Source organism: Lissotriton helveticus, chromosome 2_1 (genome assembly GCF_964261635.1).
Source record: "Lissotriton helveticus chromosome 2_1, aLisHel1.1, whole genome shotgun sequence".
Classification (NCBI taxonomy): domain Eukaryota; kingdom Metazoa; phylum Chordata; class Amphibia; order Caudata; family Salamandridae; genus Lissotriton; species Lissotriton helveticus.
In genome coordinates this window covers 1907134794-1907150893 of record NC_136059.1, presented here as the reverse complement: position 1 = coordinate 1907150893, position 16100 = coordinate 1907134794, and the positions used below count along the sequence as shown (strand labels likewise).

Sequence of the window (16100 nt, the reverse complement as noted above, 5' to 3'; positions counted from 1 at the left end):
GTCGTACCCGTGAGAGTATTGCCCTTTGATTTGTTGTAAAGGACACTCAGAATACCTTCTGAGCCAAGTACATACCTATTCATGCGGAGAGTTGGTTCCTCTTGGGAGGCATGGAGCCATTGGTTTTTTACGATGAGCTGTGAAGCCCAATAGTATACTTTTATATTTGGAAGGGTACTTCCGCCATCATACCAGTCTCTCACCAATTTAGTTTGGGAAATTTTGGTGCTTCGCGCAAGACTTTAATTTCTGTCAAAGGCAGTAAACACATCCCCAGCAGCAAATGGAAAACCTGCTCCTTAGGCAGTACAGAGGCTGAGGAAAAGACAGAGCCCACACAATTTAACAAACTGCCTCTTCCTCCTCCCAACCTGGGAGGCACCTTTAGTTTTCCATTCATTGAGTATTGAAGGCCAGTGGCAGGGCAGGTCTCCTTTTTATAGGCTTGTAAGGCAAGCCAGTGGGTCATTCCAATTCTAGAAGGGGGCATGTCTACCCTTCCAACATGCCCTCCCTAAATCCCTTCCACAAGGTCCCGTCAATCAGATGGTCATATGCGCATCTTGCAGCAGGGGGTGACAGTCCTGTTACAGAAAGGAGCAGTGGAATTGGTGCCAGAGTAAGATATTGGGCAATAATTCTACTTTCCATACATCCTGTTTCACAAGACGAACTGCGGTTTTCATCAGATTCCGGATCTCAGGGAAAAGTTCCACCTGCTGTTCCTGGGTGAGGCGCTGGTAACAGGAGACTGAATGGTTTCCCTCAGCTTGCAAAACCCATATTTCTACATAGCGAACCTTCTGTCTCACAGGAGGTACCTGTGATTCCAGGGAAGGTTCACTTACTTCCAGTTCGCCATCCTTCTGTTTGGACTGACATCTGCACCTCGAGTATTTAAAAAGGTGATGAAGTGGTGGCGCCTCATCTCAGGAACTCTGGGGTCCTGGTATTCTTGTAACAGGGCGTTCAAGGCTGCGTCACTGCAGATGGTGTCGCGCCATTTGAAAGCAACAGCATCCTTGCTGTTTGATCTTGACTTTACGATCAATGTGCCCAAGTCCAACCTGGAGCCTTCCTGTTTATAGGGCAGTTATGAATATGATGTTACCTCACATCTTCCTTCCTCCTCAGAAAATCCAGGACATTCAAGTTATGGTTCTGATGTTTCGAAAAGGGATTTGAATTACAGTCCTGATGGTCTTTAGCATGCTAGATCTACGGGCTTTCAGTTTCCTGCTGGTTACGTACATGCACTGGCATATAAGAGATCTCCAGTGGTACCATCTGCAAACAGTGGTTCCAGCACAGGGGAACCTGCAGGACTCCATTCTGCTGGAACATTGCAGCTTTCTTGACCTACTGGGTAGTGAAGTTCTACTTTTTATGGCAGGTGCATTTCAGTTGAAGTGTAGTTTTCGACTTCATTAAGTGTTTTCTTCCACAACCATGATTCCTCGGTTAATGAGGAAGATTTACCAGAACCGGATTGGCAGAGAAAGGTGTTAACACCGACTTACTCCACTTCTCTCTGTGCCCTCAGCTCCATGAACCTCTCTGGGTGGACGTTCTCTCCCAGTCCAGTCGTAAAGGCAGGTGCCTTATCCCAACGTCCAATCCCTCCACCTTCAGGCCTGGAGATTTGGCAGGGACACTTGAGTTCATTCCAACTGCCAGCAGAACTAGTGGATGTTATTTTGTCTGCTCGCTATGATTCCACCAAAATGGTTTAATTTTGAAGTTGAAACAGATTTGTCACTGGACGTGCTGATAACAACTTGGATCTCTTGAGCGCTCATTTGTCAGATATCCTCAGGGTTGCACTCTCATTACCCCTACAAGAGAGCACTGTCAGTACCTTTAGTAGCATCGATGGATACTTGGCAGCCCTGTTGGCTTTTTTCTGCCTTCTAGATCACCACTCCTTTTTTATGTCACCCATTGTTATTAGGTTTCTGAAGGGCCTAACCAACAAGTTCCCTCCTATTCCATTTTGAAGCCACACTTGCATTTTAATCTAGGTTTCTGTTTTTGATGGGCTCTCCATTCAAGTTTCTACACAGTTGGCAGTTGAGGATGTTGAAAACTGTTTTCTTAATTTCGATCTTTACGGCAAGGTGTGTCAGGGAGCCACACGTACTGAGCGTTCCTTCTTCATTTACTCGTTTTCTTCCCAACAAATTAGTTCATCGAACCAAAGCTGCTTTCCTGTCAAAGGTGATGGTGCCTTTCCAGCGGGGTCAATCCATTACTCTCCATTCTTTAATCTCAGCCACACCCCATAAGGAGGTGGAGAGGCACAGACTAGAACCCAAAAGGGCAATTAGCTTTTACCTCAGCAGGGTCAAGGACTTTAGGAAGGATAACCAGCTCTTTATAGGGTACGTAGGCAGCATTACGGGAAGAGCAGTACCAAAAAGGGCACTGCTGAGATCGGTCATCATGCAGATTAAGATGTGCTATGCCCTTGGACATAAGGAACCATCAGAGGACATAAGAGACCGTTCCCCCATGGCTAAGTGTCAACATTGGCCTTGAGAATGGTAGTCACTTTGGCTGAAATCTGCAAGGTGGCAACATGGGCATCCCTTGAAACTGTTTGAGAACCATTACTGCTTAGAGTCAAAGGTAATAAGGGATTAACATTTGGTGTGCCCTGTCCTCCTGGATGTCCTTCAAGATCTTCACCACATTGGGTACTGTCTAGAGATCTATTCAAGAGGGGAGTAATCTGCAGGTAGAAGTATCCATCAGATGCAAAAGTAAGATACTTTTGTTAAGTCTTTCTGGTGGATATCCTCTCTATTTGCAGATTCCTCACCGATCCCACCTATATCCTTGTCTTGCGGGATTGTCATCTATTAAAAATGATTAGGAATTTTCTATGTTAGTTGTTGCACTCCACCTCATCAGAGTTGGTGTCGTTCTCATCCTGCTTGCCTCATTGGCGGGGGAAAAATGGATAGTACACAGACGTCTTGTTTCTGTCGTGGTCAGGGAGCCAGTGCCCCCTTTTAGCATAAAAGAACTATTGGAAAACTTTCCAGACCCATTCTGATGCAAAGAAAATTCAAAGGGTGAGGAATCTGCAGATAGACGAGTATCCACTAAAAAGATTGTTACTGAAGGTAAGTAACCTTTTCTTATTGCTGCTTGTGTTGCAGTCAGAATTAACAAAAATCAGATAGCTTCAAAGTACTGCATGTCCTGTGTCTACATCTTTTCTATTATAGGCATACATGCCCATTTAATTTGATACTTAGCAATTTATTGTGACAGCAAACAAATAAAGCAGTTGCAGCTCAATATCAGAAACGGTTGAGTACTTTAATGTAAGGGAGGGTTTAGTTGTTCCCTACATGTTTTCTAGTGTCCATCTGTATTTTAAAGAGACTTCCTCCAAATTAGAGCATCACTGTTCAGATAGCTCTTTGGGAATGGTCCCCCTATGGAGAGCTATTGGAAGCCATTCCTAAAAGTTCTATTGTTCTTGTGGCATTTTGAATTTTCCATGCTTCACTGATGTTCGCGAGCAAATGACTTTGATTGGCTACTCATAGATTGGCGCACGCAGCAGTAGTTATGGTGCTTTAGACAATTTCTGAATGGCTCTTTAAGATCCACTGTTGAACCCATAGATGTACAGAAAAATCTGGTCTCAAAATATTTTGTTTCCAGAATATCATTTCTTTAAAAAGAAAGTGAATATTTTTCTTTTTTTTTAAATGCTTTTTATTGACATTTTCATAAAAAAACATCAAGAGAAAAGAACACAGACATTGCATTGCTTGACTGTTATAGGCAGGTACGACACATCTGCGACATATCCTGTACATCCCCGCAGTTAGAGTCCACAATATGCAATAAGTAGTATGCAACACTATAGTACATGAGTCCCACAAGAAGCATGTTGACATCACCTGCCTAGTGTCCAACAATACAATAACATTGCATGTCCCACTAAAACAGCGGTGCAGGTGTGGTATCGGGCTACGGCGGCCACGGGATGGGCTGACAGACCGACCCGGGCTACTCCACTCTATGCCTCGGATAAACTTGGCTCCCTTTGGCAATCGAAGGGATTCGATCGGTGGGACATGATAGGGATCAGCAGGGTCGATGATATGTGGATCAAGGGTAGGATCAAAACTTTTGAGGAATTGAAAGTTGAATATGGATTGAATGATAGGGAATCCTTTCGGTATGCGCAAGTCCGGCACGCAATCTTGTCTGTTTTTCCCCGAGGCTCGGACGTGCCGGAAGCATCCCCGCTTGAAGATAGGATACTAGACGGGCATGTCCCTGATAGCACTATCTCGCTCATTTATAAAAATCTGATTAATACTAGGATTGACTTGTTGGCAGGCCTCCGAGGGTTGTGGACCAGTGATGGTCTGGAGCTCGATGTTGAAGACTGGCAGGCCGCGATCTCTTCCCCGAAAGAGGTGGCTATCCCGGCACGCCTTCGGTTTGTCCAACTCAAAATTCTGCATAGGGTGTATGTGACTGGCCCGCGTCTGGTGCGAATGGGATTCTCGACGGATGGATTGTGCAGGCGTGGATGCGGCAGGGTGGCCACGTTTCTCCATATGATTTGGGAATGTCCGGCTGTGCTGAGCTATTGGAATCGGGTGCATGCGGTAATGAGTGAGGTTACGGGTGTACGGCTGATGCCTGAAGCGCGGAGGTGCTTGCTGAACGTCTGGGAGCCGAATGATTACAATCTGGCGCAGCTTCGATGGGCGACCTTGGGTAACATGATCGCCAAGCGTGACATTGCCCAGCTATGGGGCGCCCAGAGGCCTCCGATAGTCCTAGTGTGGAAACAAAACATGGATTGGTGCATGTTTCGAGAAAAAACGGTTTATGTTTCCCGTGGCACACCTGGCAAATGGGGGAAAATCTGGACTCAGTGGAACACATACCGTGGTGATATATGTGCTCCCCCCATATCGGAATGTGATATTGACTTGTCTTCCTCCCAACCTGATGTTTCCTCCGCAGGATTATAGATGTTTTGTATACTTCTGGTCTCCTTTCCCCCCCTCCCCCCGATTTACTGGTAGCAACGATATCTGATTTACGTTTGTACCCCCCCGCGAGCCGAATGGTGACACAATTCTATTGTAATGCCTTGCCATGTTTTGTTTTTCTGTTTTCTTGTTTTTATTTTCAATAAAAAGTTTCAACAAAAAAAAACAATACAATAACATTGCAAAAAGTCGAACCTGTAGGAACACAGAGTATAAAAGCTGGTCACTACTCCTCAACTTCCCTAGTGCTCCACCAGGCTACGAACTTTTCCCAGATATCTTTGGGTCGAGATTTGTTTGGTTGGAGATCCCAGTATGTGGTGAGCTGTGTGCTATAATAAGCAACCTGTGTGACCCAGTCCTTAGACAGTGGTGGTCTTGCTGTCCCCCAGTGTAGTGCTATCTGCCGTTTGGCCATCAGAAGTAGCATTGCGGGTAGTTTGCGTGATTTCGGGGGCACTGTTTCCAGTACTCCAAGCTACAATTTGAGTGGAATGATGAGGATATCTAATCCAGTTATGCCTTTAATGTGTTGGTGAATTTCTAGCCAGTAGTTTGCTATGGGCCTGCAGTTCCAAGCCAAATGGAGAAAAGAAGCAAGCGGTGAGCCGAAAGTGAATATTTTTCAATGTCATGCATATACTAACTGCTTTTCAGACTGCTAGTTCTTGTGTTGCTTTGGATCCAGAGCAAGAAATTACGGACTTCTCTAAATCTGTAAGCATCTTCATTCAAGCTCATCTTTTTTCCAAAGTCTACACTTATCTCCTTCCCAGAACGATTTTTTCTGAATCCATAATTTGAGCAACATGTCAATTTTCAAAGTGACTTGAGCTCTCTCTATCGAAACTGTGTTTTCCTTCCTTTCCTCTTTGTTGCATAGACAAGGATGGCCTTTGCCATGCCCTTAACCTACTACCAAGGTGGAAAAGGTGCATCTAGGAAGATGGACAGAAGCCACATGTTAGCAACAAAACTGGATATCCTTAAAGTAATCGTTCTTGTGACACTTGGGCTCGGAGACGGCCCTGCTGTGTCTCTGGAGTCATCATTATCTTCTGCCAAACACGGCCATACTAGGAGCCAGGATTGAGCGAGAGAAAGCGAGGCGTGATCAAGCGCCGCTCACGTGCTGCTAAACACAGCACTGTGATATAAACAACACTGACATGACACCAAAGCTTTGTGTGTGTCAAATCTATTTTATGTATTGCACAATGGGAGGCATAATCATATATCTATTATCCCATCTATTATCAAATTAGTCAGGACGGAAGTATAACCGGCAGGAAGACAACCGTAATGACACTACAGTGATACTGCCCTGAGGAAGTCGCTGGTTACAAACCCATAGCGACGAAACACGCGTTGGCGGGACCTACTGGAATGAACATTAAACAAGCATCATCAACTAATATCTCTGTATTTGTTTGAAATCTTGTGCACTGCAATTGTGTATTTGAAAATCACTTGTTTATATTTGCTAGGGCTTGACTGAATCTTCTGCCAAACAGCTTACCCCTTTCCAGGATGTTTCAGTCCTACCCTCCGATGCTTATTTGTTGGATGCCACTGATTGGTCAGTATCTAACTCTTGACTTTTGTACAGTGCCAGCCCAATTAAGATTCAGAAGCCCTCAGCTCCTGTGGTGCCATTAACCCGAAGACTGGCATTGGGTTCTTCAGGAAGATCCCATTCCTTACATGCTGCTACATACAATGTTGCGCATGTAACAACTTTTTGCACCCGTCCCCTCTATTTTGCTGGCCCATATGCTTTCATTGTGCCTATTAGAGGGGACACCAATAATTAAAGGGTCTTCATTCAGTACCCCACCCCCTTTTAGACACTGTCTTTAGCCTGCTTCCTGACACGTTCTCTGATGCGAGGTTTTTGGTCCCCTGTGGTGCTCCCTCAGATGATTTCTCCTTCTTTGTGGCAGCTATGAACAGAACAGCCCACTCATTGTGTCCTCTACAGTTTTGTCTTGGGACCAGAGAAATGTTCTCACTTATGTTTTAGGAGAGCAGGGCATTACTCCAAATCCTTCAGCAAGGTGTTTTAATGAATGATAAGCAGATGATTGGTAATCATCTATTAATCTACCTTTTTTATTCTGTCTATCCAATACCAAAGAGCCTCATGGTCACACCAAATGCCTTTTGATCCACTCCCATGTCGGTCAGAAAAGGTGGGTACTTGAGATCTTAATGTCTTTTCTTATGACGGAGCCTTAGCCTTTGTTTCTGAAATTGTACACTTTTTATCCTGTTGGTTTTGTGCAAAATGGTTAGATAGGAAGCACAAACTTGCATTAGGATTAACCTGTTCCATGCTCATGACAAGGTCAGCTCGTCATGCAGTACACTGGAGCTGTGCTTATGACGAGCTGACCTTGTCATGAACAATGGGAAAATAAAATATCCAGCACAGGAGAAAAATATCCTGTAGCATTGAAGGTGTTAAGGGTTTATCTTCCAGTCATGACAGTTTTTCCATTCCTAAGTCTTCAGGCCTGCTGCATTCTGCTTGATCCTCCTGTGAGTTGGCACATATGAACACTTTTGTGATGTGGCTTCTTTCAGTGGGCACATCACTTATGTAAACTGGCATATTGGATTTTCATACCTCTGAAACTCTCCTAAGACCTGCAGTTGTGGCTGGTTCACCAGCATCTGCCATGGTTGTGACTGTTGTGCCCTCCTTTGTTTGGGGAAGACACCTGGATGGCATGGAGGTTTAGAAAATGTAGTCTCCATTAGGGCTGAAGCCTTGCATTAATTTGTTTGAATTATGAGTGTTAAAGTTTGCCCATGGCATTCCTGCCTTTAGTTCAGGGGAAAGTTATTTAAATTTTCACCGGTAACACGCTGCTATGTGGTACATCAACAAGCTGGGGGATGCTGGCTTTCATCTTCTTCGGCCCCTCCAGACACAGACTTGTCACTCAACTGTAACTAACAATGTTTCTGTTTCTATGGATCATCTGTCAGGCTTGAACATGAGGATGGACAAGTAAAACAGGCATTATCCTACTGCGCACAAGTGATGTCTCTACCCAGATGTGGTGTTGTTGATCTCCGTCCAATTGGCATTTGCCTCATATAGATTTGCGTGCCATGCAAGAGAATGCTCGGTTTTCGATGTTCTGTGCCCTACAGTTCTTGGTGCAGGAGGCCCTTGCAGATACTTTCTTCCTGCAGTGCAATCTGCATTATGCGTAGAGTGCCAATGAGTGATCTACTTAAGGTAAAATTGTCTTATATTTTGCGATTCATCCTTTTTATTGGGCTGGCATGGCTTTGCTCTGGATACAATTAAAGGCTATCTGTTGGCCTTATCAGCTTTTCTACTTACCTGATCAACCGCAAAGAGCACCTCAATCAGTGTGGGAACAAGGATGGGAATTGACGTTACAAGCATAGGGTAGCATCTCGTGGCACCTTGTTGTCTTAAAAGCCAGAAGAGAGACCAGAAATGCTCAGCGCCACCTGGCAACGCTGGAAGCAATTTCAGTTTCCAAATTTAGTCTGAAGCCTGAGGAAATTGAAAATGCGAGGAACCACTGAAATGATATTTGCAGAAAGTAAGCGGTTGTTGTTGAGGTTGTTGAGTAGCTACACTTAGAGAATGTTGCTACTCACCAGGTATTTCTACATTGAGTGACACAGTGCTGATTGCATATGGTTTTCTGCAGTTTTATATTTTAACCTTTTCATTGCTTTCAGTCGATAAGTTGTCTTTCATGGGCTGATCTTAGAGCTACAGGTCAGTGAACATTGTGACAGCTTTTATTCTGACCTGTGAGGCAAGTCATCCTTACTAGAACAAGTTGCACTTTTGAGTTTTTGCTGCTCGTATTGGGAGTTAGTTTTTTCACTTTCTAAAGTTAGGTAAAGGTTTTCTTTTGAAATTGTTCATAGGGAAACACTGGAGATGACTTATGGTATCATGTGTGTGTCCAGTATCCTTCCTGGTCTCCACTAGCCTCTTAATTCTGCTCTTGAGAAAGTTTTCTCCCTTTAATGCTGAGCTTCTGTGTTTACTACACAATCTGTTCCATCACTCTGTGAGAAGATAAGATGCGTCACGAATAAGGAGGGTACATAAATGCCAGACTGGGGGCTTTACTTTGTAGTTACTGACCTCTACCTAGATAATCGTAATGAAGTCTTTGAAAGGCATCTACTAGCGACTGTGACATTTGTAGCCACCTTGTATGATGTTAGGAAAACAAAAACCCCTCCGCTGCCTTTTAAGCCTATGTAAAACTAACAGACTTTCCAAATGGCATTATACATTGTACATGATCTAGTTTGTAAGTTTGAAATCAGTACGTGGCCAGTATTTTCTCTAAAACATGAAAGGATTGCTACACGTCTCAAATTTAATTTTCAAAATCTCCTCCATTCTCTGATTATTTAGCATGTTTAGATTTTTTACTCCTTTAATATTTATAGAAAGGCTATGATACCGATATGCTCAGTGCCTTCAAAAACTGCTGGCTAGATGTGGACCTTACATATTATATATTTAAATTTATTTCATGGGTGATCAGTGCATCCAGCATTCTCATTAGTATTTCTGATGCATGTTAGAGAAAAGTTTCCAATGTAGAAAAGCGTTACATGAAGGCATGTTTTTTATAATGTACAAATCAAGCGTTTTTCTTTATCACTTAAATTGTTGTAGATATACCTTTTCAGTTGATTACTTCTATTAATGAACTTTTGTATTCACTCCAAAACCCAGCCAAATGTAAAGGAAGCAGTGGAATCAAAACTGCTAAGTTGTATGCTTGGGTTGCCCTCCAGTCATTGCCCGAAGAAATGGTAATCAGTCCAAACTTGTTGGATTTTCTAGAAAAGGCTCTTGAAACTATTCCGATTACACCTGTTGAAAGGAACTACACAGGTACAGTACCATTCTGCTTCAACCCTTGCCTGTTTGCATTAAAATTAAATTAAAATGTGTGAGTCATCATTTTGTTTAGCTGTTTTCACCCTTAGTTTAATTTACCCTTACAATGTGCTCCGATTGAGTGCTGGGAATTATGCTGTTTTCTACAAAACTATGAATTCATTACATCTTTAAGACACATGGTACTATGTGATACCCATTTCGTTCTAGTAAAACAGTTTATCAGCTTACTGTAACGTTTTTAACAGAACACGTAAAAGAATGTTTACGTTGTATTGTGTGTATACTTTTCGCAGCTATTAACTCACAGGATGATGACATTGGACAGTTTGACCTACAGGATCAACTGGAAGAGTCAACAACTTCTTTGGTGTCTTCATCGACATCTGCATATTCTTCCTTCCCAGTGGATGTTGTGGTCTATGTACGAGTTCAGGTAATAAGAAATATGTGTACTTGAATATTCAAAGGAGGGAAACAACCTTTACACCAAATTCTTTACCACATAGAGAAGTACAACGCAGGGAAGTATTTATACCTTATTCACACAGGGAAGTACTTTTTGTTTTTAAATAACATAAATATTATGTGATTTAAAAATGGGTTTTGGTGGGGGTAGTGGTAAAGAGTAAATACGTAAGTAAGAAAGAGAGTTAAGGATAATTTTGGGGTTTAGAGTTGGGTAGTGAGAAAGGAAGGTAAAGGCAATTTTCAGATTTAAGAGGGTAGCGGTAAACAGAGGTGTGGGTAATTTTAGGGTTTGGGGTGGTATGTGGAAAGGGAGATAAGGGTCAAGTTAGGGTCTAGGGATAGCTAGTGGTAAAGAGCTATAGGTAAATTCATCATATTGGAGAAGGTAGTAGTACAGGGAAGTATGGTTAATTTTAAGGTTTAGGGTTGAGGAGTGGCAAAGGGAGTTTAGGAGTAAATCAAAAACAAGGGGGTTTCACTCCCCACCAAAAAAGAAATACATTTTAAATTAAATATATATATATATATATATATATATATATATATATATATATATATATATATATATATATATATATATTTACATATATATTTGTGTATCGCAATCCTCTTTGTCCTTGCAAGAAGAGATCGCCACTTAGGTAGTCTTTAGGAAATATAACACCCGATCTGCTCAGATCTGCCTTACATTTATTTTGATTGTGTGTACAATTAATATGCAGTTACCGAATTTCAGCCTGTGAATTTCTAACACTGTTGGAATTGAGTGTTACTCCAGTCACAGCACTGAAACAGTCACATAAGACCTGGCCTTCCTCAGCGAAACTGCGTCCTCAGTGTTTTGTGGTTCCTTTACGCCAGCGCAGACTGAGTCGAGGCAACATTCACCGCCCAGACCAGCTTCAATGCCAAAATAGCTGTTGCTGCTGACTAATCCAACCACGGCGCATTCCTCAGGGCCTCCAAGGATTTTGATGCTCTATTCTCTAGCGCTTTCAGGAGGATTTGGACAGTAGGCAGAAGAGACTAATCATTCACCTGCACAGGGACAAGATCTCTGCCAAACCACCACCTGAAGATGCAGGACACTGTTCCAACGCGAAAGGAAGCTTACCTTCAAGAAGCAGCTTGCGCTTGACTAACCATCAAATCTCAACTGAAGAAGAATCAAGACAGGCGCACTAGTCTGATACTATCTCATTCTTACATTCCTCCTCCTTCTTCCCCTCCTCCTCCTCTACCTATCCCTCCTCCTCCTTCTCCTCCTCATTCTAAAATTCTTCCACATAAAGTAGCCACCCCTCCACCTAAAGCGCCTGGTTCCCCACCACTGCATAGATTCATCACCAGAGGGGTGTCCACATTCATCCTATGGGGAGCCTAGTCCCTTGCATTCCACTGATCCTTATCATGCCCCATATGACCCAAAGCCCCTGGATGTTCTTTGGGGTGGTTATGGTGTGTCCCTCCAGGTGACAACGACCCTGACGTCTACCTAGCCAACCCTTCTCCACCAAATGATACCACCTGGTATCATGAGTTCATTCACAAGGCGGACACCTTTCACAAGGAGGACTTGCACACCCTCACAGAGGAGGATGACTTCGTAGTGGAAATGCTCTCACACATTCGGTGCTCAAAACAGTACCTACCTATTCTTAAGGGGATGTTTAAGTCCGCTCAGGATGTCTTTAAAGTCCCTGTTAAGGCCCAAGTAGTTATTCCCAGAGTTGACAAAAAGTGTAAGGCCTCCCCTTTGGATCCACCTTATATCTGAGTACAGCTCACACCAGATTCTCTGATCATGCATACCTCCCACAAACACGCAAATGAAGAGGGTACTGGGGATGCCCGCTCCCCTGACAAAGTAAAAACGATTGATGCAGCGGGAAAATGGGTGTCCAATTCGGTCGGCCTACTCTATACGTATGACCAAGCACAGTATGATGAGATGGGAGACCTGATCCAACACCTTTTGGATCAGTACAGACAAAGCGCCCGTAGCAGAGGTCCAGACCATCTCCAGCACCACCATTAGGTGTGGTCTGGAAACGGCTGACATCGCCCCCCGGGTTTAATTCGTTATCATCTGTCGACATGCCTGGCTCTGTGTGCCTGGATTTAAGCCAGAAGTCCAGCAGCATCAGATTAACTTGCCCTTTGATGGAGAACACCTCTTCGTGCCTCACGTTTATCAGATGCTGGAGAAAATCAAGAAGGACACATACAAAGCTAAAGCAATGGTGGTTCTTCAGTCCCCATCGCCCCACAGCTCCTTTTGTTGCTTACAGCTCCCAGGAGGCTTCTACTACGTACCAGAAGCAACAGCAGCAGCAGCAAACCTTCTGGGCATAACCACCAGTGCAGGGCCATTGGTGGTGTGGCAAAGGGAGCCGCTCCCGCCAACCAGTGACTCCCAATCCCCTCCCCCACATAAAACTTAACAGGGGGTGGCTTGCAGCAGTGCCTCAATCAATGGCAAAACCACCCCAGAGCAGTGGATTCTATCGATTGTAGAACTGGGTTACTGCCTGGCACTCACTACACCAACCCCAAACACCACCCTCTCCTCCCCCTCGCAAGCTCTCCCTCTCCCTCTCCATAGAACATAAGCAGCTCCTCCAGGATTAAGTGGACGTGCTATTCATTCAGGACGAGAGGGACAACTAGAAGGATGGGGCTCCCAAAGTACAGGGAGTGTTTAATCCGCATCCCTCTTGCATTCCTATGAAGTCCAAAAAGGGCAAACCATAAAATGAGAATATAATACCTATATAGACCCTCTCTATAGGAGTATATGATTGAAAAACCAGGAGAAGAGTCCCGGCTGGTATTCCTTGAGGGATCCATAAAACCGATCAGAGGTCTTGATAAAAGCCACCGACGACAGAATGCGCAAGTAGGCTGAAACATGTTGACCTGCTATTTCACATAAATGTGTTGGACATAATATTCCCTATACACATCCTTTTAAATTTTTTATCTTGCCACTCCCTACCACCCCCTTTTAACAAATTTGGGAATTTTGGCGGTGGAATGCAATTTTATTAGACTTTTTAAAGCTTTTGGGATCTTGATTTGTCTCTGAAAATCAAGAGGCATTACTCCTGGTGGAGATTAGACCCTATGATGTTACCATCGGCTGTAAGTACATCAAAGGTACTCAGCCGATGACAGAACATAGCAGTTGAGGGTCTCACACTCATTCTAAAGGAGATCCTACAATTGGAAATTGCGTTCCCCCTTCTTTTTGATTGTTTAGTGGACCTGCTAATACTCAGAGGGGTCATAGAGCCTGTGCTGCCAGACAACACGGAAAAGAGATGTACTCCCAGTATACTTTCTCATCCTAACGAAAGACTGGTCCCTCAGCCCATACTTGACCTTCAACAAGTGAATCCTGTTGGAGCAATTCCACATGGTCATGCTGCAGAAGATCATTCCTCTGCTTTAGCAAGCTGACTTCATGACTGCTCTCGATCTGAAGGACACCTATTTCCACATACCAATCCGCCCGACACACCTCATATTTTACGTTAAGTGGTCAACACTTTCAATTCCAAGTTCTGCCCTTTGGAGTAACTGCAGCTCCTAGATGTTTTACCAAATCAAATTCCTTTGCAGTCGTAACTGCTCTTCTCACAAGGAATGGAATCCACTTTTTCCCATACCGCAATGACTCGGTGATCAAAAGTGCAAACAAGCATCTGAAAGAGACACGTTAGTGATAGATTCCTTACCTTAGAATATCCCCAGGCGTCAGACTGGATCCGGAAATTTTTTGCGTAGCAGTACCGTTGCGCGTCGTCTGCGGCTCCGCGTCCGTCGTCGGCATCGTGGGCGCCGTGATGATGTCGTCGAAGTACTTAGACGCCGCCTCCGCGTGCTGACGTCAGTTCTTCTTTTTTCCGCGCCAGTAGCGCAGATCCGGAAACATTGGTACCTTAGTCACTTTTTGACTAAAACTTTTTTGATCTTTTGATCTTCCTTTTTCGAGTCTTCGACTCTGAAACGGTGCCGGTAGGGATGCCTGGTTTTAAGCCCTGTGAGGATTGCGACCGGCTGATGTCGGTCACGGACCCTCACCTTCGATGTCTCCACTGTCTCGGCGTCGACCACGACGACAAGACCTGTTCCGACTGCCGGGCCCTGACTTCGAAGGCTAGACGGGAGCGATCCCGTAAGCGACTCGAACTCCGGCAGTCGGCCCCGCGCCAAGAGATGTCCCGGTCCGGACGGAGGTCGAGGGACCGGGAGCGGAGCCATCATAGCTCCGGGAGTCGACATCACTCCTCAGGGTCGAAGTCGTCAGGTAAGCACAAGAAGTCGAAGAGACGTCTTCGCTCTTCTGACTCCCCCCCGACGCTCGCGCGACGCGGCCAGGGGTTCAGGTGGCACCGCCCACGCGGCTCCGTCGGAGTCGCAGGCGCCGCGTCCGGCCTCATACCTTCCGGTCCCTGGGCCTAACGCGGCGCCGGAGGAGATCGAGCGGTTCCTCATGGCCATGAGGTCCCTCTCTCCTCCGACGGGCTCCGCGGCGCCTTCGGGCCCAGCGGACCCGTCTGGGGGTCCTAGCGGGTCGGGGGTTTCGGCCCCGACTCCGTCGGGTGCTTCGGTTCCGACACCGCCGGCGCCGCAGGGCCCGGCGCCACAGGGCCCTGCTGGATCCGGTTCCGGGTCGTCGCCGGTAGACTTAACGACCTCCCCGGCGCCGACCCCTCAGGTGTCACCACCGGAGCCGTCCTCGGGCGGCGCCGTCCCCGACGCCTCCCTCGACCCGGTTCCGGCGCCGGAGCGGCGCCGCTGGGCGCCGCTTCAGACGCCGTTCGGAGAGTTCACTTTCCATGAACCGGCCCCATCCTTTGCTAACCCTGAGTACCAGGAGATGAGCGATGAGGAGGATTGGGAGGGGTCCGAGGACCCTCTGGCACGTGAATGCCAGTCTCAAGAGGACTGGGCAGGTGAACTTGGGGAGGCCAGTGGTATAGACACTTCGCCTGACACTGGCTTTGTCTCACCTCCTACCGTGGCTACGGAGGAGGGGGCAACCTATAGTGTGGTGTTGATGAAGGCGGCCAAGGCCTTGGGCCTTGAGCTCCCCGTCGTGGCCGTGAGGACTAACCTCCTCACCGAGGTCCTTAAGCCGCAGTCATGCTCGGCCGAACCTCTGCTGCCGTTTAACGAGGCCTTAACCGACGTTCTTTTGGGCACTTGGTCCATGCCCGCTACGGGTTCTCCCGTAGATGGGAACGTGGCCAGACGCCACTGCCCGGCCCCGAGCGAACCATGTTTCCTGTCCACCCACCCCACCCCCGAGAGCCTGGTCATCCAGGCCTCCAATTCCCAGACCGCATTCCCGTCGGCTCCGCCGGACAGGGAATCCAAGAGGTACGAGCAGTACGGTAAAAAGATCTTCTCCTCCCTTAGTCTGAGACTGTGGTCTTCCAACACCGCATGCCTCTTGGGCCGCAACACCCACTCTCTGTGGGATACGGTTGCGGAAGTGCTGCCAGACTGTCCGTTGGAGGTACGGGCCAAACTCGGCCAAGCCCTTGTGGAGGGCCGGGATGCAGCCAGATATTCTATCCGGTGTGGGCTGGATACCACCGACTCACTAGGTAGAGCGATGGCAACGACGGTGGCGGTCAGACGCCACGCCTGGTTGAGGTCCGCCA

General features: G+C 46.0%; 1 protein-coding gene across 15 annotated transcripts in view; it reads left to right on the top strand.

Annotated features, from left to right (window-relative positions):
- Positions 1-16100, top strand: part of BLTP1 (bridge-like lipid transfer protein family member 1) — a 2102388-nt gene that overhangs the window by 1654163 nt on the left and 432125 nt on the right. For all 15 annotated transcript variants that reach the window (XM_078676841.1, XM_078676840.1, XM_078676839.1 and 12 more), the window contains 2 exons: positions 9787-9948; positions 10251-10390. In XM_078676841.1, the coding sequence (XP_078532967.1) occupies positions 9787-9948; positions 10251-10390 (302 nt within the window). The remainder of the gene's footprint in view (positions 1-9786; positions 9949-10250; positions 10391-16100) is intronic.